This window comes from Seriola lalandi, unplaced genomic scaffold (assembly GCF_002814215.2).
Source record: "Seriola lalandi dorsalis isolate HSWRI2012SDOR001 ecotype SW California unplaced genomic scaffold, Sedor1 jcf7180002054920, whole genome shotgun sequence".
In the NCBI taxonomy this organism is placed as follows: Eukaryota; Metazoa; Chordata; class Actinopteri; order Carangiformes; family Carangidae; genus Seriola; species Seriola lalandi.
The window spans coordinates 608238-635867 of NW_019525472.1; the positions used below are offsets into that span (position 1 = coordinate 608238).

The following is a 27630-nucleotide window of genomic DNA, read 5'->3' on the forward strand; positions in this document are numbered from 1 at the left end:
ATTACGGAGGCCAGGAATCAAGTTTCACTTTCCATCTCATAGGAATTTTCTTCAAAAAGTTAGAAAGAATTATCATTATATTTAAAATGAAATAATAGGAAATGGATTTGTCTTATTGAAAGATACAGATACACACATATTAAATAACATTTATTTAAAAGATATTTTTGACCTTGTACCTCCCCGTTTAACTGTGCAAATTTATCCAAAGACTGTTAAGGTCAAGTCTACATTTCATGCACAAATACAAATTTGTTTGCATATTTTGGGGCATATACTTAATAACGTGTAATAAACAAAGAGGAGCCTAATTTCATTAGAAAAGTGTATTTATTGAGAGGGTTAGAGTGGCATGAGACTTGACACAGGAATGAATTTCATAAAGGCGATGAAAAAGTTACACAAAAATACATCTACATGAAAAATGTCATCTTCATTGGAAAAGCAGTGATTTGAAACACATTCAGCATGGGAAAAAAATATGCCATTTCTACAACCATTTACATATAAGGAGATAAACCTGAATATTATTTACATGGCAACAGATTACAGTATGTACACAGCCAGGACTGGAAGCAAACAGAAGCTCACAGGAGCTTTATTTTTGTAGGAAAACTACAGTCTGTCGATGTGAACAGAGTCAAGAAAGCATGGGGTGATTTGGCAGAGAAACAGAGATTTTAACAGTCCCTGGAAGTTGTCCTCTAACAAAGATTGGCCCCCTACAGAATACAGTCGCTGACAAAAGTATTCAACTCCAGCGGCTTTTTTTTCTCTACAATTTCAAAACGTGTTTTAAAAAGGGAAGTCCTAAACAGCACAAGATTACATGTAAAAAAGTTTTTATTTTTTAGAGACGCCTGGAGTCAGTGCCAACACAGAAATTCTCACATGACTGGTTACATCTTACCATAGCAATGTTGGTTACAGTATATTCAGACGATCTAGAGCAAATCTCTGTACATCTATTAACAGACATTCATCATTCAGGCAACAGGGGAGGTCTGTCCCTTTACAAGGCATCTAATCAGAGATGAAAACAAAGAGAGACAGGGGCGGGGGGAGGGTTCTGGGCCAACGATCAGGGGTCAAAGCCAGGAGGATACAGTACCAAACACCACCCAGCTAACTGTACTGAGGCCTGGCTGAGTCTCACTGCTCTGCCACCCAGATAAAGATTAGATTATTCAGTTAGTTCACCGACAATGACATCAGCATTAACGCTGGTTTTGATTCAACCCTGAGAAAACAGTGGACTGCATGTTCACTTGCTGGCACAACTGCCTAATGTGCCAAATGAAGGTATTCTACCCTCTAAACGACAATCTAAAGGACAACTTGCATGGAAACTTGCATCTTAATTATCTGTTAAAGGAAGTTAAGACTGGCTTTATTTCTGTAGAGACACAGGCACAAATGCAGGATTCAAACAGTGATTTGTCTATAAGACATTATATGGAAAGGCATTGTAGGTTCAGTCTTACACTTTTATAGCAGTTTTCCACAGACAAGGTGCCAGTGCTGGAGCCATTTTCCACATCAAATCTTTAACCGTTCTGAGCGCGTTCTCCATCCATGAACTGGTCCTTGTCCCGGCAAAACTGGCTCCATGCCGGCACTTAAGACCTGCTGATGCTGACCCAAAAAAACAGATAATTGGGACGGGAAGAGGGAGGAATGGTGCTGCCATATGAGAAAAAAAAGGACAATTGTGCAGTCTCCAGATCATCAGCAACCCTCCATAGACTACAGGGGCTTTGAAACAATGTTCATAAAGCAGCACAGGAGAGTGCAACTGAAATAATGGAGTGATTTTGGACTAGATGAATTCAGTGCTTGGACACAAACTGCCAAATCAACTCTGGCAAAGATAATCTTTGTACATTTTGACCGTCTAACTTATTTGCTTACTTGTTGTTTCAACAAAGTACTTAATTCACCATGGTTATTTCCTGTTTGTTGCTTGGTAAGTTATGTATATGTCCAGTTTTTCCACAGCCAGACACTGGCATTGGTGCCAGCACCGGCACCTTGTGAGTTGAAAAGCCCTAGCAAGTCTTGTGCTGTAAGGCAGAGCTCAGGCCAGAGGAAAAGCAGCAGAGGATCAGATGTCATCCAACATCCAAACTGCCTGCTTGTCTTTATTTTTTTTACCACAGACGATCTGCCCTACTAACTCATTCCCCTACCAAACCCTGAACTAACAAGAAGGCCAACTCTTCAAAAGAGGAGCGTAAAAACTAATATAAAAACGGCTGAAGAAGAATGCTGACGTCTACCGGATTCTTCTGAGGCTGGTCTCTCCCACGTCCTCTTCAGGAGTGAGGGGGAGGTTTGTCTCCATTCAGGTCCTCTACTTTCACAGGTTGACAGGGGTCATTGGAGCATGAGTTGTTTCAGATTGTCATGGAGGATGGTGTCCTTGACGTCCCGGAACACCAGCCTGATGTTCTCCGTGTTGATGGCTGTGGTGAAGTGGTGGTACAGTGGCTTCTGGGTGGCGTCTCGTCTCTTGGCCCGGAAGCACTCCACCATGAACGCCTGGATTTCCGGCAGGCTGTGCTCCGGCCCGGTGTAGTCAGGAAAGTAGTCCTTGAGCGGAACGCTCTTCACCTTCTCCTCCAGTAGGTCTGTCTTGTTGAGGAAGAGGATGATGGAAACGTTGATGAAGACGCGGTTGTTGACAATGGTCTCGAAGATGTTGAGCGATTCACGCAGTCGATTAGTTTGCCTGTCCTCCATCAGCACCTGTGTATGACAACAAAAGGGATTAAATACAGTACTAGTGCTGTAGTTATTGCACTTGCAGACAGAAATGAATGGCATCCTAGCAAACAGTGCCACCTAAAGATCAAATGCTTTTTAAATTCTGCATGGTACATCCTGTCAGATCTTAATGGCCTTTGTGTGAGTTGAGATTGCTACAGTATTTGTATTTATACCAATCTGTGCTCAATTTCATTGCAGTGGACCAAGTCTATTTTGCTCTAAGTCTTATCACATGCAGGACAAAAATCCTTAAGTGTCAGTTCCAGATTTGGCAATGGGCCAGTTTTTGCCTCTTAGTTAGACGTTGCTGGTTGAGTCCAGGCTGTTGATATATACAGCCCATAGTGTTGGTATGGTGCACACAAATGAGGAACAAGAGCTGGAAGAGCCTCACTTGTCATTTACATTCACTGGCTGCAAGCACTGCAGTTTGTATGTGCCAGCACTGTTGAACTGAAGATGGGTATATCTGTGTAAACACTTCAAAAATGCAAATTCATTTGAGACAGCATCATCTAAGTATGTCTATTACAGGGACAAGCAAAAAACTGACTGGAGGCAAGCCCCTCTCCCCTCAGTATTCATGCAGTTTCTGACTGTGGATTCAGACAGACTTAAAGCAACAGAAACCAGTGACAAAGAAATGTGTTTTGCTGCAGATGTGTAACTATACTCTGCTGTGGAGAATATGGAACAGCTCAAAAGGCATATACTGTTCCATATAGGGCTCAAGTGATACATCAGCTGGGTGGACTTTATCACAGATATAGATATATATAGATTTTTATAAGCCACAAATATCAATATCGATATCGACCTTTTAATTATGAGTTGGGATCTACTTGCTTCATGTGGTCATTTCAGTTCATCTGTTGTGCAACCTCTACAAACACAATTTTAATATGTACATTAACAAATATAAAACAGAGACGTTATCTTGTGGCCATTTCTACTGTTTTCACTGCTCTACTGAAAACATACCAAACCCTGACCCCAAAACTGAGATTCCTATCAAACCATAATTCTGTTTTCCTTTGAGTAAACATGAAAGATCATCTCATTGGCCATTGAGCTGTTGCTATTTAAATTCATAGAACCTCTCAATTTTGGGGCTGGTTGGGTGGGGGAGTATGTTCTTAGCCTGTATTTGCAGTTTAGCGAAGAAAGACAAGGAAGTCACGCGACAAACCACCAACCTAAAATAAGATGCTATGGCAAACCAGCGACGTATTTTCACCTGATCATATTCAGAGGAGGAGACGAGGAAGAGGATTGAGGTGACAGAGTCGAAACACTCAAACCAGCGTCTTCGTTCTGACCGCTGCCCGCCGACGTCCACCATCTTGAAGGGAACATTCTTGATTTCAAAATCATACTCGTGGATGCCTTTGGTGGGTTTACGGGCCAGCAGGATGTCTTGTTGACTGGGCAGATAATTCTGGAGGAGAGATGGAAAGAAACAATGAATAAATATTTTCATATATAGAAGATGAATATGAGAAAAAAAAAAAAACTATTTGTAACCATTTGATAGCTTTGATTTCTTACTCTTCCACATTTGGTCAAAGAATACCACCAAAACCACGCGCTACTGTATAAATTTCCCCTTACAAGAGGAAGCAACTGAGCATGTAGACGAAGAAGAAAAGAAACGGCAAACAAAAACATATTCCAGCAGAAAGTTTGCACCTAGATCTTGGGCCTAGCTCTCCAACAAAATATCATTCAGGTAAGGTAAAGACATGGATATCGGTAATGTGTTATCTTGTTTTAGTCTATTATGAAGAAACATTTCGTTTGAAACAGACACATTTGATGCAGGTTTTCAATCATCGTAAAGGAAAGGGCTTGAACAACCTAATCATCTTCCTAGAGATGACACATTAATGAGCTTTAAGGAAATCACAGCAAAATCACAAGGAAATACTTAAAACATTTTTTCTCCAAATGTGGAGCTTTATTTCTTCTTTATACCGGAAAGCCTCGTACTTTCATCTTTGCACTGGTAGAGGTTTAACATTGTTAGTTTATAACTGGCTTCTATCTGTTTCTACTGAAACCTCAGTCTAAACTTAGAGCCTGGAAATTTCTACTGATGATTCCAGGGAAGCTTGTGTTGAGGCTCAGACACAAACAATGCTTCAGTACAACTGAACAAGCATCTGTTAAGCTAAATAAATATAATGACAATATTTCTGATGTTTTTTAAATGTTAAGAGTCTTGTGGTACTTTCATTTATTGCTTGAGAAGGTTATTAGTATTTCCTATATAAAACAAACACATTTATGCCAGCTAATTAGCATAAATAATCAGTATATAAACATTTAATGAAGGCTTTATAAACACACTATAAGTAAGTAAGTTAAGTGTTTTCTTAAAGTACAAATTTATCAACAACTGTAACTCCACCTGTGGACGGCCATAAGTGTAAGCTGCTGTATAAACAGATGATGAATGACAATAAAGTAAAACAGTTGTAATAATATAAAATATGTCTTAATAGCAGAATTTGTACAGTTCACAGTACTGTACAATAATAAACACTTAAAACCTGTGACCTGGAACTTGATAAGCACCATAACATAGATAGATGGATTAACAAATTGAAAATGATGAATTCATTTTGGTTCATTTAAGTTTTAGCTAAAATTGATACTTTATAACTTTAGAAATCTATTACAAGACAATGTGCTTCCTGGGTACTGTAACTAGCAGTAGTGACAGTCTTTACTACAGGTCTGATAGTGAGAACTAAAACTCAAAAACAGGACTGAATCTACTATTGGAACAATCCCACTTTTAGTTTATAGTGGTATAATGTTTCCTGACAGATATAACTAACACTACAACCTTTATTTAAGACTTTTATAATTAAATTTAAGACTTTTCATTACATGCTAAAAGCATTTTTTAGGAAACTGGACTCTACACTTATAAGACTTTTAAAGACCTGGAATTACCCTGATATTATATCTATTAGTACTTTGTCAAAACTTCCCAAACCAACAACACTGATGTAATACAATGACCAGTTGTTTCATGGCTAAATGGTCAGTTAATATGAGCTTCTTCACCACAATGTCAGCATTTTCCCTGATGAACAACCATCTTAGCCGTTTGTCAGCTAACCTTAAATTGTCTAGACGTTGCAATATTGACTATAACATGTCCACGTCTGATTATAACAATCAGTGCAGGCAGAAACAACTTACCAGCTCGCCGAGCTTATCCAGATTATCCAAGAAATACTTCACTGACTCACCCTGCGAAAGGACAGAGGAGGAATTTCTGTTAATTCCACACAATTAATTAGATTCAGTCATTTTCATCTTAAACACCACAATGCACATTTACTAACTGCTATTACTGCATTCATTAGAACATACTTGTTGCTATTGTAGAGGCATGGAGCTATTGCGGGACAAAATCTCTGGTTAGCTGCCACACGAACACGCAGGTAATCTGTTTGTTTTCTCTTTCAAAAATGCGTGTCTGCCCGAGACCTGAGTCTGCTCTGAAGAATTGAAGCAGGATGCAAATTATTTGGTATTGCAGTAGACACGTGTTTGAAAGTGTGTCTTTGATCTCCACAGAAATGTGGCTAGATCTTTGAGAGTGTGTGTGAAGGGGGTGTTTTTTCTAGGCCGTTCTGACGCTGTTCATGCGCTATTAGTGCAAGCCTAGACATGAGGCTGCCAAGACTGAGATGCATTCCTTTATCTGTGAGTGTGTGTGTCCTGTTCTCAACATAAACTAAAAACTGACTGCAAAAAAGCAAAAGGCATTTTCCTTGTCATCTTTCCTGTGACCCACAGTGTCAGCAAGCGATTTCAGTGGATCGTTTTGCATGTATTTTGCGTCAATGAGACAGTAACCCATGACATATGCAATAAAATTCAAATCTTATCTGTAGTAGTGATTGTTTGGGTTGTATTTCTGTGTGCTAATGCCACGTACCAGCCATTTCCTGCACTGTAAGCTGCTGTACTCACCTTTTGATCCCTTAAAAAACTAACCTGACCTGAAAAACCTGTGTGCATGTGAGTGTGTGTGTGCACGTGGGATATGTATGCAAGGCTTAGATTACACAAGGGAGGAGCTGAATGGCATGGTGCTGCGGTGAGGACTACAGAGACAAGAGTTACCTTTCTGTGAAGCTAATTTTAATTCAGGTCATAGTTCTGGCTTCATATGAGTAAAGAAGCTCAAATTCGCATGGACTGGTGGTTTTGAAATAGTCAAAAATCACTGAGATGAATAAAAAAAAAGAATTAAAAAAAGGATAAGAGACAAAAGGACAGCAATCACTCTGAGATCTGTTTGTTATTAAGCATGACAGTGCCTGCAGTTGATATGAATGTGCTGTAAAAGCAAAACTGAAACATAACGTTATATAACGTCAATACGTCATTTGTATCGTAACCACTTAAAATGTTTTTGGATCTATAGTGTTTTTGTGACTTAATGTTAGTACGTGTTACTAAACTGACAAAAAAAAACAAACAAAAAAAAAAAAACAATCAGGTGAGAAGTGAGAGAAAATGTTTATATGAACAGTGTTCTACACAACGCGAGAGAATCCATGTGTGGTTTCAGTATGTACATGTTTTCTTAATGACAAATACAAGCGAGCCTGGAGGCGTGTGTGATTTGTGATGCAAATACTTGAAGAGCATGGTCAAAACACAATGGGGTGTATCTGCAGGCGGAGAAACAAATTAGTCCTCGCCAACAAGAGCAGGGAAAATTTAAACAGCCCCCAACAGAACAACTCTTCAGTGGCTGCTTCAGGTTTTTATGTGTGACAGGTTGTGTTGTTTTGGATCGCTCTTGCCCTGAGGTTTAAGATTTAATTCATGATTAGATTTAATATATGAAGGATGCAGATAATGATTATTTTCATTATTTATTAATCTGTTGCGTGTGTTTTTTTCAATAATTGTTCAATTGTTTGGGATGTAAAAAGTCAATTAAGTAAATTTCACACAGCCCAAAGTAAAATATATAAATTACGTGTTTTGTCTGATCAACAGTCCAAACTGCGAAAAATATTAACTTTACTATAATTTAGGACAAAGAAAAGCAGCATGTTTGGCATTTTTCCTTTATAAATGACATAATTACCAAAATAGTAGCGGATTAATTTTCTGTCTGTTGCCTAATCATTTCAGTCATGCACTATTCTCCAGTCTGTATTGCATTCACTGACTGAAAATAAGGTATGAGATTAAAAAGCATAACATGCAGACTTGTAAATATAAGAGTAAAAGCTGCAACATTTTTCTGGTGAATTGTTTAGTCTGTAAAATATCTAAATATCTATAAAGTATCACAAAATTTCCCAGAACTCAAGTTAACATCTTCAGTACCAAACTCAAAGATTTTTAATTTGTAATGATCTAAAACAGAGAAAAGAACAAATTCACATTCGATTGACTGGAACCAGCAAATATTTTTGGCATTTTTGCTTAACCGACGACACGGTTTATTAATTTTCTGTTCCACAAATAACCAACTATTTTAACTTTTGAATTTTCTTTTTATGTATAACTCTTTGTTTGTGGTTATAGATAGATATTTTATATTGTTTCATTTTGTATGCCCATGTTTAATGTTTGATTGAATATGTGTGTGTGTTTGTTTTCTGGTGTATATTTTTCACTGGTGTGTTATGTGCAAGTTATTTTACAACAGTATTAAAACAAACTCATTGTTTCCGTGCTAAATTAATATCCCTGATGACAGATTCAGAGGTGTAGTACATGTAAGTCACATTTTTTAAGCAAAAATGCCAAAAATTCATTGGTTTCAGCTTCTAAATTTTGCTAATTTTTGATTTCCATGATAATAAAAGTGAATATATTTTAAAGGGCTTTTTTCTTTTTTTTCTTCTTTTATTACAATTTTACAATAGTTAACCCCCACATGCACTGCAGAATGTGCATGTGTGTATCCTAGTACTTGTGTAACTTGAGGTGTGTGACAGTCTTACTGTTTGTGTGCAAATAACACTAAGTGTGAGAGCCAGGGCTCTGTTTGTAAGCATAAAGCTGTTTAACTACAGATCAACATTCCTGCTCTGATCACTCTTATTCCCCTCTCTGTCTGCACAACCAGTGTGTGTGTGTGTGTGTGTGTGTGTGTGTGTGTGTGTGTGTGCGTGTGTGTCTAGCAAAACGCCATTGAGAACAGTTCAGCCTTATTCAACTGACAGAAGAATTTTAATTTTCTGCTTTTGAGAGCAACTTGGAGAAGTGCGTCCCCTTTTCTCTCCTCAGTGAGGGGGCTCCTCAACAGCTGGACAATGTATAAAGTTTATGACATGACCTGACAGCTCACATAAAATAAGCAAATACAAGGCAGCATAATCAGGAATTTTTCAAACCACAGCAGGTTGTGAAAGTAATACCAGGCAAAATAAAAGCACAGAAAGGTCCCAGTAATTCTCGACCACAGCTGTGGTGTTATTCAGGGGCAAATGTCAGTATGTTAAAACGTGCATGCTGACAACCAAGGAGCGGGGAGAGGTGTAAACAGGAAGCTGACTCAATCACATGTCTCACAGCTTAACATAGAGAGAGGGAGCGACAGGACACAAAAATCAGAGTGAGAGATACGGGGAAAGAGGAAAGGGAGGATGAATTAAGAAGAAATTCAGTTTCACTTTCTATTTTCACAGCTGTTTTCTCTGCCTTTCACCAGAAACCTCTTAACTGGATTGAGTTGTGTAATAAAACCACATAAAAAAATTCTTATCAGTGTTAGCTGGTACAAAAACTGGGCCACCATTATGCTTCAATAATGTTATATAAATGTGTATGTACATCCACCTACCAGCTGAAACTCCCTGCGACGATCAAAGGCGTTCTGTATACCCGAGTCCGCCCACAGAGCTTTGATCGCGGGCAGGTACTGCAAGAAGATTGATGTCTCCAGCTGCCCACTGGCCATCCTAGCCGACCGGGTATCGAACGCCATCAGGCTGTCTCCATACTGCTGGTTGCCCGGGTCGCCCCACGGGATGTGAAGCTTCTCCCGTGCGTCCACCAATACACGTACACCTGGAGAGGAAGTGAAGAGATCACTGTCAGTGAGGCCCACAGCTAGCATCTTAAAATCTAGCAGGACAGATACGAACAAAAGATAAAGTGGAATAGAGACTAGAGGAGCATGCCAATCGATAACACCACACCAGTATCCTATAAACCTGTTCTGTCTGACAAGTACTAGCATGGATGTAAAAATTGTGGTTTTAAGGTATCACAGCCACAAGATAAACATTAACCACCGATATTTTATTCATTTTATCTATTTATCCAATACAATATTCACTCCTGCAACTAATGATTATTTGCAGTATTGATTAATCTGCCCATTATTTTCCATACAGTGAAAGATACCCGTTATTTTAAATGTCTTGTTTTGTCTGACCCACAGTCCATCCAGTTTATTCCAGATCCAGATCATTTGTGACAAAAAAAGCATAAATTCCTCATATCTGAGAAGCTAGAAACAATGTCAATCTTAAAATGATATTTTTGCTTAAAATTGAATTGAATATCACAATTAATTTTAGCTCGATCAATCAATTGATTACTTGTTGCAACCCTATTTACAAGAGTAATTATTAAAATACCCATGTTCTCCTATGGTGTCTGTACTAATAACTGAATTCACAAACAACAAAATGTACAGGGAGTGGACAGTGACAGCAACACTTCACCTTGCAAATGGTGCAAATCAATACATTTGTGAAACTTGCAATGATTTATATAACATTTTATATATTATAGGACTGTTGACCGGCATTGATTCAACTCTGTGGCTGTTTTAGGATAGTTTTGTTTGCCTTGGATTACAAAGTATTGTAAGATGTCCCTGTTATTTAGTGTACTCCCTGTACATACAAAGAGTGGACAAACAGGAACACATTACTACATAATGCAGTGGTGGGTTTACCCTCCATTAGCTTCATCCCTAGGTTAGTTGTTGAGCAACAAAACTTGTCTATGGCTATTTGAACTGCAGGCTTGTGTGTAGCTATGATAAGCATTTAAAATATGTTATGTTATACGTCTTTGAACTCTTAAAAAAGAGGTTTAAGAAGAAACACGGTTCATATGGGTGTGCCGACAGCAGATGTAGACTGTTTATATATGTCCTCTCACCCAGCCCAGCGCTGCTAAACAGATGTGGAAACTTTCCCATCCATTTGCAGCGCCTTTCTGGGGCCTTTCAGTCGCAGCAGGACGGCTTTATTTCCCTTACTAATGTACCTGTCGTTTACAGAGCGGTTACCTTTAATAACGTTGCTGTAAATCGTGCCTCTGAACTCCTCTCGGGCTTGCTGGTCGAAGTCCTGGCCGTGGATGATCCGCATTTGTTTGAGGAAAGTCGACTTGCCGCTCTCGCCAGCGCCTAGCAGCAGGATCTTCACCAACCGTTTCACATACGGTTTCTCCCGGGAGAGACATCTGTCGATCTCCTTTGACTTTCGCAGCTGTTCGACCTCGCCGCTGTTGAGCAGGCAGACAGGTAGACAAACTTTTAACACGGACCTGGTCGGCAGGAAATCCGCCATGTTCGCACAAACTTCATCGATGCTAATTTGATGCGCGTTCTCGGAGCGCAGGCACGGGACCAAGCCCCTTCCCTAAACTCAGGAAGTAGTGCTGCTAACACTTTACCACCAATCTTAAACCACTTCACTGTTAACTCACACAAACGTAGCCTTTTATCTTAAGCTACGTATGTCTTGACACACACAAATTCGGTATAACTAACGCTAGCATATATGAGGTTCAAGTGAAAATATGTCAGTTGAAAGCCTGAATTTAGAACATTTTCAACTTTTAACTGTCTTAGCGATACAGTTGGCTAATTTACAACTAAAACGTTCCGGTTCTTAGTCATGTGTGACTCAATATAAATACTGCCGGTGTTTTTTTTTTTTTTTAAATGGTCGTATCTAAAACGATCTAAAATGCAGTTAAATCGGAACACTACACTGGACTGGACTGGTGATACCACGTCGCTCTCTGCCGGTTCTCTTTGGTAACTGCGTCACACAGTTTGACCGTTAGAAAAAGCCCCGCTCTGATTGGTTGATTCTCCTCTTACTTTAGATGTGTTGCCTTCATGGCCTGTTGGGACCGTGTGAATTTGTAATTTAACGTTCTCCAAAAGGTCAATAAAACTGGAAATGCGGACACAAAAGCCTCTATTTTCCATGACTAAACCATTTTATCAGTCGTCGGAGGCATTTATGTAAAGATCATAGGGCAGCTGTTAATTGCTGAATAAAGTGTTGTATTTTTTTTTTATTATTTCAGACTTTTTAAAATATATATAATTCCATACTATTGATTTATATTATGCATTTGCATTGTTGGTTTGTATAACATACCCAATGTTTTATTAAGCTAATTAAGCTTATATGCGAAAGGTGCATATAACAGTATGTATACAATTTCAGAGCCTCCAAGTAGGAGCTTGTGAAGATCAGTTGAAGGCAGCATCAGTATCCCTCAATCCACTTCCCCTCCAGCATCCCTACACGACACAGGGGCTCACAGGCGACAGTAGGATCATATACGTTTCTGTTTGTGAGAGAGAAAAGCATTACCATGACCATTAGAAATACACTCCGGGATCATGGACAGAGGTATCGACCACGGATGGCTTGTCTCAAGAAGGTAAGTTATCCTTTTACATCAGTGGTGAGTGTGATGATCACAGCCCTGCTCAGCCATGCTCATAGGCTATACCTGCACACGCACCTATAGATAGGTCACTTATATGAATTCTCAAACACAATCCTTGGGCTGTAGTTGCGTACTGGCATTTGCTCTTGTAAACTGCGTTAGCCTCTAATAACAATCTGCATTCTCCACAGGTCCTCAGGAATCGGAACCGCTTTTTCATGGTGCTTTTATTGTATACGTTTATTTAGTTTAGACATTTTTGCAAAGCACAAAAGCCCACAGGTGCCATTTGAACTATAGAATGCTTTGAAGAAATGCAATAAATCAGATAACAAGTATGCCATGTTTCAATCATGGGTTCAAATCCGAATTTTTACTACACGATTAATTAGAATCAGTGTTAAAATAACATTTCATAAGAACCCTACATGCAAAATGACAGCAAAATACATACATACAAGTCATTTTGGTTCCGTTGCACTCTTTATATTTGCCTGTCACACTAAATGTTTGACTGTGTTTTATTGCAACCTTTTCACAGTGATAAGGTCATTCATTTTAATAAGCATTAAGCCTGGATCAGTATCGGTGCTTCCATTTACACCAAGCAGCCACTGGAAAGAAGTTAATCCAGGCACTGTGTATTGGAAAACAACAGCCCGGTCCTGTAGCCAGAACAGGGCTTGATACATCATCTCACATTTCAAATTCATTCACATGAGGAGCTGGATATTTAACTTTTGGCTTTAGAAAAATTGTGCCGGAAATAATTGAGACAAAAGCTTTTGAAGCTTCATTAGCAAATTATTTTCAGAATCTATTGATCCCAGATGCAGCAGTCTTTCACAATGTCCCGCTCTCCAGGGGAATGCTCACTCAGAACTAATTTCCAGGAGAACTTCATGTTCTGGTCCATGAAAGCCCACTTTGGTCTGACTCAGCTTGGGGCTTATAGCCTCTCCAGGATGACTTCAAAGCACAAAGCCACTTCAAACAGGCCCAGGAGTCAGCCGCATACACTCTGTCTCTCTCACACACACACCCGTTCACACACACACTGAATTGTAATGTACTGCACAATTTCTTGCTTTCCGGTGCACACCTGAGCTCTTGTGTCTCTGTTGGGATCCAATGATATGATAACAAAAAAAAAACAACAGTGCTTACAGGGCAGTGACTCACCGCAAACCTCCCACACAAGCCAAACAAAAGCCATGAGATCACGGCCTGTCACACACCTCTCATCTCACCTCTCGCCATCTTTAAATGCAGTGCTGAAGCACTGAATTATAATGTTGTTTTTGGATGAAAAAGATAAACAGTCATAGTCGTAAAATCATCCAACATTGGTCTGATAGAAAGTATTGACTACAAGCTCTGACAGTGAGCCTTAATATCTCAGAGGCACAACTTGCTCCAGAGTACACGAGAGGCGATTTCATTAAATAGAAAAGAGGTCAACAGTGTTGTTGCACACGCTGAAGATGATGATAATGATCATGATCACCATCATGTACGAGATTCTCTACAGTGAGCTCTCATCCACAAAAATCCATCTAACCTGCTTTTTTATCCTCAAATTACAGTATGTGCCTTTGGCCTGATTTTCCAAATTGTTGTCAAAGCAACCTGTTGGCATGGTGACCTCTGCCCCATCCCCCGCCCACCACTATCTTGTCTACGTTACCTCTTCTCACTTCTTACAATATCCCTTCGCAGGCAGAGAAGGTGCTGCTGGAGATGCAGGACCCCAAAACAGGAGTCAAGTCACAGCCTCAGAGACTGGTTATCACAACAATACCACATGCTATTACTGGTAAAGAGGGTACACCACACACACACACACACACACACACACACACACACACACACACACACACATACAGTAGTACACACTTGATGTTATTCAGCGGCTGGTTGAGTGATTTTCCCTGCATAGTCTCACTGGAGGATACCAGAGCTCCGGGCTCAAACTCGAGAGCTACAGATTTCATCTCCATGACAACCCCCGCGGTCTCGGAGTCAGAGAGAGGGAAAAAGTAGGAGGTGGAGGAGGAGGAGGATGATAGAGTGGGCAAGAGGGAAAAAAGCAAGAAACAGAGACAGAAACAAGAGAAAAACACAGAGAGACAGTGAGGAGGTGGTGGTGATGAAGGAGAAGAAGAAGAAGAGAGGGATCCTAGACTTCTACGTCATCTGTGAGCTTTGAATCCAGGCAGCTGAATGGATACTAAGGAAACTTTCCTTTCCTTTCCTTTCCTTTCCTTTCCTTTCCTGTCCTTTCATCTTGTCTCCTTACCTCTCCTCGGTCCTTTGTTTCTCCATGTGCTTCCTCCTGTCTACCTCCTCCTCCTCCCCCTCCCCTCCTTCCACCTGTCTCCCCACATTAGCAGTAGAGGCTCACAGGTTATCGACACAGTCAGTAGTGCTGCATCAGAGAGGGGTCTGGCATTTACAGGCACACACCCACCTACCTATCAACACACACGCAGCACTTATTTCTTCTTGTTCGCTGTCAGACTTGCTTTTATAACTGGTTGGGCATACTTATTTTTATTCTTACATCTGACTTATCATTTGCATCTTTTCTTTTATCCTCAGGTGAAGACATAATTGCATGGTTAGCAGACAGATTTCAAACAGACACACAAGGTGAGAGATGAGGCAGCCGATGCCATTAAATATATGTAGTCTTTTTTGTTTTTTGTTAGAAATCCTTTTTTTATGATGTTATCATTGCCACAGCAGCTGCTGAATTCCTGCTCGTCTCTCTGTCTCTTGTATTCAGAGGCGAGGAATTTTGGCTCTATGCTGGTGGCGTTAGGTTACATCTACCCTCTACAAGACCACAAACGCTTAGTGATCAAACCAGATGCATCCCTCTATCGCTTCCAGGTAAACGCACCACATTTCACATTTTTGTCATGATAATATTTTTATTAAGTTAGGAATGATATGACAATATATGCAAAATGAGATGAAAAAAATCTAATATCTCTGGTTTTATTAGGCCATTGTGGTAGTGTTGCAAATCACTGAGCAGGATTGCTGTGTGGCGATATAAAGGATCTTTGCATAAATGTGATGATACACTTTGATTTTTCATGTATTTAGTTGAGTGGATTAGTCGAAACAGACCGTCACCATCTGATCATTATAACACTGAATGGTTTCTCGGTCAAATTTACAGCAAACATTCTATATTGTAACATATATTGACAAAAGATTATAATCAAACTGCCCACCACTTTACTGGACTTGACTGTTTTGAAATGGTAAACATAATTTAAAAAATGCCCATCACAGTTTCCCAAAGTCCATGTCTTCATATAGCTTGTTTTGTTTGACTTAGAGTCTAAAAATCAAAGACATTCAATTTAAAATGAAATAAAACAAGGAAAATGTTTCACTTTATAGTATATCATATATAGATAAACCGAATATCAGAACTTGCATTACATTTTGATTGAACAAGCTGATACTTGAACAAATTTAACTGACAGTAACACTTCTGAAATGATGTAAAATCTGCCTTTTGTCCTTTTCAGACACCGTACTTCTGGCCCACACAGCAGTGGCCTGTTGAGGATACAGATTATGGTGAGTGTGACTATATTTCATTCTCAGGTCCCATTATCAATGCTCAGTTAACTCTCCTTTTTGTTTTATTATTGAAGCAATCTACCTGGCGAAAAGAAACATACGGAAGAAAGGAATACTGGAGCTGCACGAGCAGGTGAGAACGAGGCTGAGAGACCCGAGGGAAATTCAATTTGTTTGTTGCTGGCATTTACTGATGCGTCATTTTATGTCCTCAGGAGCAGTATAACCGTCTTCACAAGTGGATGAATCATAAATGGGATTTCATAGTGATGCAAGCTAAAGAACAGTACAGGTAGGTGTGAGAGAAACTCAGAGACACCACTCGAATTGAAGATCGCAAAGGTGATACGATCATGTGCGTTTGTGTGTGTGTGTTTTTAGAGCTGCAAAGGAGAGGAAGAAACCAGACCGTGTGGTTTTTGACTGCCAGGAGAGAGCCTACTGGGTGGTTCACAGGCCTCCGGTAAGAACACACACGCACACACACACGCACACACACACACACACACACACACACACACACACACACACACACACACAGATAGTGATCAGACTTGCACTGCACACACAGGACGCAGCTTCATGTAGATAACCGCGGATTGCTAGCAGACAGAGAGGTTTGAAAATAAATTACACTCCATCTCTATACTTCCCAGGGTATCTCATTATCTCTACCCATGATGCCTCATTACTGTTACATGTCCAGTCAGAGGAAAAGGGCATGAGTGATTAATATTTCACACTGCGTAGGAGAATGTGGCGCAGCGGTTCGCACCTTGTGCTTCCAGCATGGTGAGTCTTGGTCTCACCCTGTGTCCTGAGGCTGGATTACTGACCAGCCCGAAGTGGGCAACTGGTTTCCAGACATCCAAGGGCTCGCAAGTGACCCAGGTTCACTGTGTCAAGTGGGTTGTGGTAATTTGATTAAGTGCAAATGTGTTTGGAATGCAGGTCCTGCTTTGTAGCATAATTTTGATTTTATTGAAGGTCATATTGTGTTGATATGGCACATATTTCTAAGATTTTACAGATAGGCAGTGCGCTAGCTTACCAGGAGTAATTGTTGGTCTCTGGTTATAATGAAGCTGCCATGAGCAGTAGTTTGCACTGTACTTAATGGGCACTTTTAATGGGCACTTAAAGTGAGTCTATACAACGTTTGCTGAGCTGTGACCAGCAAAAGATCAAGACAGTAAGTGACAATTGCAGGATCATGGTGAACACTAAGACATAGTGTAACAAGAGCACAAGTAGAAGAGTGATAAGTCAGTGACTCATAAATATCAACTTAAGTTTTGTAACATTAGCCACCACAAGCTAATGGTCATATGGTATAAGACTGTATATAAAGATGCACGCAGCCTCCTTTAAACCTTAATAAAATGTAAACGGGTGAGTTATATAAAAAATCACCGCTTGTACAGTTGTCATGAAGGGCGAAATTAGCTATAGAGACTAAATCCATTTTTTGCACCAGGCTGTAAACATGTTTATTTCTGCTGTAAAGTTGGGCATTTTAACATGGGAGTCAGCGGGGATATACTTGTTTTTGGAGCCAGCCTCAAGTGGCCATTTGAGGAACTGCAGTTTTGGGCACTTGCTTTGGCTTCGTGTTTCAGCCATTTGGTCATACCAGACCAAACCCCAGAGCGAACTGAATGAGGATGCTTTTTATTGCTTATAGTTTTAATTTAATTCATTAGAGGAAGATTGTGTCATTTCTTCTGTTACTCAGTCTCACTTTAAAGGTCAAAGGGTACATACATGTTGCACAGAGCTCAGTAGGGACCCAGTAGGTTAAACAGGTCATGGTCACATGTCATCCTCCCTCTCTCCTGGTGGGATTTTCATTACTGGATTTGGACTATCAAATGAAGCACAACCACCACTTTAAATATAGAGTGAACATTTAAAGGAATAGTTCGTCTTTGGATCAAACAAGCAAGATAGAATGTGTTGAATTTGGAGTTTAGAGATGCTTGTGTGTATTTTTTTGACTCTGTAGATGGCCAGGCTAGCTCTTTCCCCCTGTTTCCAGTCTTTATGCTAAGCTTAACTAATTGTCTTTTGGATTCATCTCTGTACTAAACACACAGACATGAGAATGGTATTGATCCTATCATCTAAAGATTGTTTTTTCAATAATTTTGAACTATTATTTTAATCTTCTTGTGAGAATAAATAACAGTAATTAATAAATGAATTAGCGTTTTAACTTTTTCTTCCCCAGTAAATTTTCACACTTTTTCTTGAGATGCAATATTAGAAAACAACATTTTCTATAACTATCTTTTATTACAACATTTTATAGAGAGGTTTCCTGAAGCTCTTGGCAACAAAACAAAAAGAAAAGATTGTGTTTGCATTCAAATTACATAAAATGTTGATGTAAGCTGCGTTTATTTCCCCACATGACAGTTGCATGCTGTACACAGATTCATCTTTTTATTCATAAAAGTCAAAGTGAGCTTTCTGTCTAAGCTAATATCATTATCTAGGGACAGAGCCACCCTGCACACTGTAAATGTGGTTTCATCTCACTGCATTTTTAAAGGCTGTTGCTGGAAACAAACTAACAACTTAAAGATATATTTGTAATGTCTGAGAGTAAATTCACAAAATCACATTTTACATATAACTGGTGACTGTCCTTTTGTTGCCTCAGATTTGAAGGAAAAGTGTGACACATTAGCAGCATATGATTAGCATTATAAATCGGCCATCTGCTTTAATTAATTAGTCCTTTAATAAACACACATTGTGTAATCGTTTTTGTCGATGTTTGTGTGTGTGTGTGTGTGTGTGTGTGTGTGTGTGTGTGTGTGTGTGCAGCCAGGGACGGTGAGTGCCATGGACTATGGACTGGATCGACGAATAGATCCTAATGCTGACGAGGTAACAGGTGAGTGTCTGCATGACCTGTATGAAGATAATTCCTGTCAATCAGCTTATATTGTATAAGAGGCTTTAATGCATGGATCCATGTGCAGTCAAGGCTACTTATCCTCCCTGTCCTTTCCCTGTCTGCTGTTTCAAACATGACACTATCTTTCACTGAAATTAATCTTAATTCTCTTCTCTTCTTCTCTTCTCTTCTCTTCCCTTCTTTTCTCTTCTCTTCTCTTCTCTTCTCTTCTCTTCTCTTCTCTTCTCTTCTCTTCTATTCTTCTGCAGGCATTTCCTGTGGTTCTATTTTATCCAGAATTTTAAACTGGTTACAAACACTTACACACACCACCCCATATTTATTCTTGACATAATGCATTCCTTACATCCTAACATTGCCACTACATGCTTAACCCCTCAACCATTTTTATTCATTAAATTACTCATTAATGTCTCTTTTCAGGTCTTGGGGAGTATATGAAATACATATAGATATGTATAATTATAAATTAACCTTCTGTGGCTCCAGGAGGAGCTGTGCAAATCCTGATAAATGCCACTTAAGTCATTTGAGTCAGCACCGGTTGTGGCTCAAGACTACAAGTTTGAAAATGAAGAATGTGCAGAATAAAAAAAAAGTTATATCTCTGGTTCTTGTGCATTGATGATGATCATTAAAAAAAAACTGCCCAACGTGAGTCAGACAATGTTATTGAAGTACAATGCTAAATCAGTGCAGCAATTTTTACCCCTCAGACAGCTACTTGAACAAGTGAGGATCAAAATTACCTCACAAAGACAGAAGTACAAGATCATGTGTACAAATACACTTTGTCTATACATGTTTATTTTTTATCTGTGATATGACACATAATCTGTGTATTTTTCTCCAGGCAAAAACCCCTGACTTCTTTGAGAGAATTGTAAGTGAGAATTTACTCTCCACCCATCGTTTGACTTTTCCAACATTTTTCTCTCTCTGTGTTTCATCTCAACCAACAGCTGCATTAACTGTTAGCAATGATCCACAGAGACAGACCTGTTTTCCTCACATTTTTATAGCTGTCATCTCTCCTCTGCTCCCTGTAGATGATCTTTACGCAGCAGTCTATCATGAGGCCCAGAGTGAAGTCATCTGTGTCCATTGGCGCGTAAGATTGTTATTTCCAGTTCCAATATCTGCGACAAAACAGGTGGCTCATGCTGCTTGTATCATGAAGTGTATGTCTCAAAATAGAAAAAACACAATATCTTTAACTGGAATGGAGGACAGGTGAAAGTCATGCACGGATGAGATTTGATGAGCAAATGTGATACAGTTACTGAAGGTTCATGTCAGTTTTGTTTACATAGCGCCAAATAACAGCAGAAGTTATGCAGGGCAGGTCAAGACTGTACTCTTTACAATATTATTTATAGCATCCCCCAGTGAACGAGCACTTGGCAACACTGGCAAGGAAAAACTCCCTTTCAGTGGCAGAACTGGCTCTTCGGTGACTTATTATCAAATTATGCAAATTTAGGCCACTTATTATGTTGGCCGAACTTTCCACGAAATTTCAATACAATCTGTTAACTATAACAAACAAAAAAGAGGGGAACATTTCAACAGTTGGTCACTGATTTACTCCTGTTCGCTCGACTGGACACCCCATGATGCCAGTGTGTTGACTCTTGTGCATAAAGAAGCACTTTGGGTAATATTTAGTGATGTGATTGATATGTATATGATATAACTCCCTTTTACTCCTAAGTGCAGTTATGTAATATGACATGACATTTAGTTCAGTTTTTTCATCTTTGGCCGAATTGTTGCCTATAATGAAAAAGTTCAAACATTATAAGCAGTAAACTTTTCCCCTGTTCCTGCAGACTGGTGAAATACTGCGCCACCTACAACAGCCACGACCCTTTCCTCTCCAAGTGTCTTCCCAGCAACCCCTGGCTCACCGATGACGTCACATACTGGACTTTGAACATGCCCAAGTGCGTCAGCTGAGGATGACGCATAATTTGTTTTGTATTCATTGAGATTCAGCTAAATTTTAAATAATGCGCATTTCTTCAATTTAATGATTTTCTTCCTCTGTGGTTATTTGTGTGTGCGGCAGTGTGGAAATACCAACTAAAATGCGTGTGGAGAGATGGACGTTCAGCTTCGGAGAGCTGCTCTCAGACCCTCGGGGACGAGATGATTTCAGACTGTTCCTGAAGAAAGAATTCAGCGGTATGATGGTCGATTACAGAAATATTATTGTTGCAAACTTTCTACACTCTAGATTCATTTTTGGTCCTACAGTGTTATTTTTAACCATGAGATGAAGCTAAGAGTAGCATACTAACTGTGTTTTTTAAAACAATTTTCTCTTCTATCTTGAACCGTTTAAGGTGAGAACTTGGCATTCTGGGAAGGTTGTGAGGATCTGAAGTGGGGCACAGCTGCGACGATGAGAGAGAAAGCAGAGCAGATCTATAAGTAATGTCTTAATTTCTAGTCTATGATGGTTAATCAATTAACTGATTAGTCTATTAGTCAGTGACAGAAAACTAATAAGCGGCTATTTTGAAAATCGCTTGATAATTGTTTCAGTTCATTTTCAAGCAAAAAACGTGGAAAATAGACCAAACATTGTCTGGCTGCAGTTTCTCTGATGTGAGGATTGCTCCTGAGCATTTCTTCGCATTTCATTAACTGAGCGATTAATCAACTAATGAAAATTAATTGATAATAAAAATGATTGCTAGTTGTATCCCAACTTGGAAAATTGATTGATGAGTAATTGATAATAAAAAAAAACATTTTTAGCTGTTGGGATGTTTTTGCCATTAATCGAAAACCTGCTGCAACAACGGCTCAGAATCACGTTGTGTAGGCGAGTATTAAACTGTTTCCCATGTGTTTCTCCAAATCTCTTGATCCAAGGGCCTTCCTGGCCCGCGGTGCACCACGGTGGATCAACATCGACGGAAAGACAATGGAAGTCACAGTCAGTGGCCTGAAACACCCACACAGATACGTCCTGGACGCAGCCCAAACTCACATCTACATGCTCATGAAGAAGGTCAGTAAACGCACCAGTAGGTGGGTTTAACCACAAGATAACGTTGTTTAAGTTCCCACAGGCTTGCACTCACCATCACTAAACACCCACTGATTCATGATGCGATTGTGTATATTTTGCAGGACTCATACGGGCGGTACATGAAGTCTCCAGTCTTTAAGGATACAATGAAGAAGGCCATCTGTCCTGAGGAGCACAAGTTCTCGTAAGAGGCTACTTTCAATTCACTCATTCATTCCCTTTTTTATTTTTTTACATTCAATAAGCATCTAGAACATTTATCTGCTGCTTAAATTGGAAATAAAAGTTGAAAAAGTCAGCCTGAACTCTGTTATCTTAACCAGCCTGATAAAGAAACAGGTGCACAGTCAGAAATGGCAACAAATGCGGAAAAGGAAGCGTTAACTATTCACCACAAAGACATAAGAGTGACGAAGGTCTGAAAAACCACAGTTTATGTTTCTCATCTCTCTGGCTGATATTAGTGTCCCTGTAGCTTCCTTCCATCACTCTCCAAAACTTAATTTTCACCTTATCTCCCCCTCCCTCCTCTTCTCTTACTCTCTTTCTCTTCTCTTTCTCATCTTTCTCCTTGGATCAATCCTTTGCGGTCTCCCAGTGATTCCCAGTTGGAGCAGAATGCGAAGAACAGACGGCCCAGTCTCAGCCCCATCATCCTCCGGCAGCAGGAGCAGGAGCAGAGGGCAAAGATGGCGGCCAGTGCCCCCGTTGACATCACACAGGTCATGAGCAAACTCAGCAAGCAGGGCAAGGAGGTTCCCCCTCGTCCTCCTCCTAAGAAATGAGCACAAACGTGATCAGTGTTGTAGGAGCTTTAGATACCAACAGTCAGGGTTGGGATCCGTTGAAATTTTATTGAATTTTTAAAATGTATTTATCTAAAAAGAAGCTGTAGTTAATTTGTTTATAATGATAATATCTACATTTTGATGCCATTTAGCTTCAGTTTAAAGCTGCTAGAATAAATATTTTTATTATAACAATGGATCAAACGGCTAAGTGTAAAGTGAGAAGAGCTGCTCGTACTGTAATTGCAAACTCACAGAGAGTTATCACTCAAATGTAGCACCCTCCAGTTCTATGGAGCTTTTTAGTGTCTTTTCAGCTCATTGTTTCAGCGAAAATGCTCCTAAAACCAAAGTTAATGAGTCGCTGGTGAACAACGTAACACCAACAGACAACAGTTTGCAAATAAGTTCAGCATATCAACCTGAAACAGTTGGTTTCTACTGCCCACAAGTGGACAAAAACTAAGCTGTTGCAGGTTTAGTGGTATTCAAACATGCACAGGCTTATAGTACACATCCATACTCATGTCCAAGAATCACAAAGATCTAGTTCCAGTGTGACATTCAGTTGAAAAACGTCACGACCCCATGTACCACGCACCACGTGTTTTTTTTTGTTTTTTTTAGTACTGCAGAAGTCTTTGCTTTTTTTTTTTTTTTTTTTTAAAAGCTAAATGGAAAGTGATGTGGGAATGGGAACATGCAATACTGAAAACTCAATCTCAATATAGTTGCACGGTATTAAAACCACTGTTAAACAGGCACATTAGGTTGTAGAGGTATATACATAGTAAACTAAAATGAGGGCCAGTTACACCTCACAGAAAAATGTTGCAATCCTTCCCACTTCTCTCTTTTGGTTTGAAGTGCTGCACATAGTTTTGGTTTCACATGTATTTTCCCAGGTTTTTAATATTTACCCCTGAGACTTCTGAGGGTGTTTCTGCTCCACAAATTAAATGTATTTACCTGGCAAACGTCTCAGTGCCAAATACAGCAAAACCTGGACTAACAAAACCACCATGAGAAGTAAAGTGTTGTGATTTGGGTGAACTGAGCCTTTAGACACACTAAATTACACACACAAGTCATGAGCGAGAGCTGAAATGACAATGTGGAGACATCTGTTACCATCTGCTGCATTTCTGTCCGAACAAGCTGTAACTGGTGTGTGTCATGCTGTTTCTCATAATACATGTATTGTACTGTCCATCTCCACTCATACAGTGTTCTGTACTGTTACTGTGTGTTTTCTCCGTCATCAGTCATAAGCTAATAAAACATACACAAACCACCTCATGTTCATGTGTTTGTCTTGAGTTGTCATTCACTCACTGTTTGCATGAAGTCTGAGCGTCACGTTCCCACAAGCTGTCAACCTCATCTGACTCCGACTCTGATGATGATGATGGTCCTGATTACTTGCAATGAGACTAGAGAGTAGAGATAGCTTATCTCTTTCTTTCTTCCTGTGGTACTTCCTGTGTCATTTTCCTGTATACTCTTTCTTTCTTTCTTTCTTTCTTTCTTTCTTTCTTTCTTTCTTTCTTTCTTTCTATTACAGCCAGAACAATTGGTTGATTGTTAATAATCGACGAAATCGAGAAAATTAATCGCAAACATTTTTTGATGAATTGAGTCAGTTTTCTAGCAAAAATGCTAGTGAATATTTTGGGATATTTTGAACTGTTAGGTGACAGGTATTTTTTATAATTACTCTGTCCTTTTGTTATGGAAGTGACCTGAACATCATGGTGTTTATGTAAGTTAAACATCATGAAGCTCATGAAATACTTATGTACGGGTAATGTACAGAGGGAACCACCAGCTGAACATTTTACACAATGCACTCATTTTTGGAACGAATCCCTCTCATGATGCCCTCTAACTTGTGTCTCTTGCCCTTTGACCTCACAGCTGTGCCGCTTCACCACTCCTGTCCCCCACCTTGCTGTCTACTCTGGGTTCACTGAGTCCCCCTCTGCCAACGCCTCGCCCTCTCTCCCTTTCCTGGCCCACACCCCGGCCTGTCCATCCCCCATCAGCGTGGCTTTAGACAGCACCTCGGCCTCTGAGCGGCGAGTGGAGGCCAGCGAAGGAGAAGGAGAGGGGAACCCGGAGGCCCGAGCCCCCGCAGGTGGAAATGTATCCAAGTCTCGCATGGCTCTCTCGCTGCGCCGTCTGCTGAAGCGGGGCTGCACCCCCTCCACCATGTTCGCCAGCTTGTCGCCTAAATGCCACTCAGCTGCCGGGACAAGTAGCCGCATTCAGCCAATCAGCCCGGATCAACCCAGTCACGCTCCACCCAGACGGATTGGCAAGTGAGTGTGTGGCACAAACACTTACAAAAACAGTTCTGCATGTAAACTACAACACCATATCCACACTTATCATATAGTCAGAAAGTAATATGTTTTTACTGTGATATGTTGTCATTGTTTCAACTTTAATCTAATTATCTAAAGATGACACTTACTAACCTAATACTAATTTTTACATTTCAAACCCAATGTTCTGGAGTAGAACCGGCATAACAGAAATGTATTGCTGTCCTAATACTTTCTAATTGTAGGCAACTGTATTTTAACATGGGTATCAGACATGTGTCTTACATCAAGCCCTTTCTGCAACCTTGAACAGTTTCTTCCAGATTAAAGTGGATATTCCTCCTGAGTGCCGTATCTACCCCATAGAGTCTGAGGATGAGGAGGAAGAGAACAGGGCTGCCTCTCGGGGAATGGTGGGAGCCAAAGAGATCATCTGCCCCTGGGAGAGCCTCACTCCACAGAATGGGACGGGCTAATAGGATGGATTAACACAGGTATAAAAAATGCGGGTTTTTAAATCTGTGTGGTACAGATGCAGCGTGTCTGTTTAAACAGGCTGGCAGCAGATTTTCCCCTTGTTCTGACAGAGATAAAAGTTCTCATACAGCGCACGACGGGGAAAAGTCTCTGTGTTTATTGTCCCTGTGTAAATGTGGTCATATTCTCACCACTAGGCCACTAACTACAACATAAATACCAAACAACAAGAGGACTGACAAAAAACTGTCAATCTGAGATGATGTAGAGATGGCTGTTGGTCTACAATAGACTGAGCATCAACTTACTATGTCCAGACTCCTTAAAGGAAACCTATGTTTTGAGTATCAAACACTCACTGCCTATAGGTTTTAAAGGGGCTTTATGTAGGTTTTTGCTAGCGCTACATAGCCAACCTCAGCATTAACAGCTTTTTACTTATACCAGTCTAGAAGAAATGTTGCAAGTTCAGCATCATACTTCATTACTTTACTCACCAACAGTATTTCCTTCTATTTCTATCACTTCTTTTCTTGTACTTAAGTTAGCATGCTAACTAGCTAGCCCCAGCCAGGCAAGTCTGTCACTTCACTTTCCGATAGGGAGTCACTGTAGTGTCCCGTCTGCCCTGAAGAAGTAGTGCTGCTCAGAGAACGTATTATAATCTCTAGCCTTGTAAACACAACAATGGCCGAAGCTCTTGTTAAACGACAATCACTGCCAACCACTCCTGGCAAGAAACCACATTCTGCAGCCAAGAAAACTCACAAAAAGCACCTTTAAAGGACTTGTCTGCATAATCCTCTTCTCCCTGGAAAATACCGAGAGCATGACCTCAGTGGTAACTGGCTGTACTGAGATCAACAAGCTCAAACAGAGGTTGAATTGAGCTATATTTTGGCACATTTTAGCAAAAGTATGACTACTGGAACAAACCTACGCTTTACAAGCCAACAGGCAGTTGGGTGTTTGATACTCAAAACATATGTTTTTGGTGGAGTATTCCTTAAACTAGAGCCTTATTGTCACCAACCTTCACTGATGTGGGCACCAGCTGAGCCAGCTGTTTAGTTTTGTCAGGCCCAAGACGACAACAGGGTGTATGAACATCCAAGAGCTTCAAAACCTGAGCTGTAGCTTTCACATTCAAACCTCATATCTTGTAATGAACAGTAGCCCAACAGCAGCCTTATCCACCTTCACACACCTGTGTTTTCTTTTATTTCTTGGCCTTGGAAGTTTCTACAAAGCAGGCATACACACAGACATGTTTGAGAACCAGCGCCACATGATAACAAAAACTATTAATGAACTAAAATCTGAATAAAATTATTTTGTGATTGCAAAGAATAAAACTGATAATCACTAAGTTATTATATATTTAATAATAGATCAATGTTTACATCCTAGAGAGCCAAAGCAAACTGACATATATAGACTGCCTGTGCACATGCCTGCTAAAAAATATAGATAATGTACTTGTATATTTACTGAATAATGATCAGTTTTCTGAAGTAGAGAAGTGTTCTTGTGCTGCTAAATAGACTTAGATGCCTCATCCCTAATTTACTTACCTCTTACACAAACAATGTGAAATGACCGAATAGATGCATTTCAGGTACAATGGGAGCACATGAGCAGTTTGTCCACATGTTGCTATATCTGCTGGACCACTCCTGTCAGATGTGCACTCTTCATGAATGAAGAACTACTGTAAAAGGTGGGTCGAGTAATAGTTTTGTATTTGGCTCCACTGCTGTTTTGTACACTCTGTGTAGCTGTTGTATACTGTACACTACCCTGAGCGAGGTGTTAATATTTTTCTCACGTGTCTCTCCATTGGTGGGGGGGCCGGGAGGGGCAGTACAATGTGAATCAATTGTCAGAATGTATTATCTTTACCATGTTTACAGATGCAAGAATGTGAAAAATACCTTGAATTTGTTGTATTGATTTGTACATTCCATGGCTTGTGTCAAGTGCCTCAATAAA

General features: G+C 39.9%; 2 protein-coding genes across 2 annotated transcripts; one reads left to right on the plus strand and one right to left on the minus strand.

Moving 5' to 3' along the window:
- Positions 1 to 311: 311 nt before the first annotated feature.
- Positions 312 to 11490, minus strand: LOC111673547 (guanine nucleotide-binding protein subunit alpha-13-like). The gene is made up of 5 exons (XM_023431345.2): positions 11069 to 11490; positions 9605 to 9831; positions 5983 to 6033; positions 4007 to 4207; positions 312 to 2748 (listed from the first exon to the last, which is right to left on the minus strand). Exons 1-5 carry the CDS (start codon positions 11349 to 11351, stop codon positions 2377 to 2379), a joined length of 1134 nt encoding a protein of 377 aa, XP_023287113.1. The 5' UTR covers positions 11352 to 11490; the 3' UTR covers positions 312 to 2376.
- Positions 11491 to 11808: 318 nt separating this feature from the next.
- Positions 11809 to 27630, plus strand: LOC111673506 (regulator of G protein signaling 9). Its single transcript, XM_023431275.2, has 19 exons — positions 11809 to 12465; positions 14194 to 14290; positions 15076 to 15126; positions 15263 to 15369; positions 16023 to 16074; positions 16152 to 16210; positions 16293 to 16369; positions 16459 to 16540; positions 18910 to 18972; positions 19857 to 19886; positions 20053 to 20114; positions 20836 to 20949; positions 21075 to 21190; positions 21352 to 21439; positions 21887 to 22025; positions 22148 to 22230; positions 22645 to 22768; positions 24752 to 25155; positions 25475 to 27630. The coding sequence occupies exons 1-19, from the start codon at positions 12397 to 12399 to the stop codon at positions 25635 to 25637; spliced, it is 1980 nt and encodes a 659-aa protein (XP_023287043.1). The 5' UTR covers positions 11809 to 12396; the 3' UTR covers positions 25638 to 27630.

Bases quoted from the DNA above. Each gene is read 5' to 3' on its own strand.
- LOC111673547 (XM_023431345.2), bottom strand. From the start codon at position 11,351: ATGGCGGATTTCCTGCCGACCAGGTCCGTGTTAAAAGTTTGTCTACCT. The intron at 9,832-11,068 runs GTAACCGCTCTG...CTTCCTCTCCAG, and splicing joins TTACAGCAACGTTATTAAAG to GTGTACGTGTATTGGTGGAC. The intron at 6,034-9,604 runs GTAGGTGGATGT...GTCCTTTCGCAG, and splicing joins GTCGCAGGGAGTTTCAGCTG to GGTGAGTCAGTGAAGTATTT.
- LOC111673506 (XM_023431275.2), top strand. From the start codon at position 12,397: ATGACCATTAGAAATACACTCCGGGATCATGGACAGAGGTATCGACCA. The intron at 15,370-16,022 runs GTAAACGCACCA...TGTCCTTTTCAG, and splicing joins CATCCCTCTATCGCTTCCAG to ACACCGTACTTCTGGCCCAC. The intron at 22,769-24,751 runs GTCATGAGCAAA...TTGACCTCACAG, and splicing joins CCCCCGTTGACATCACACAG to CTGTGCCGCTTCACCACTCC.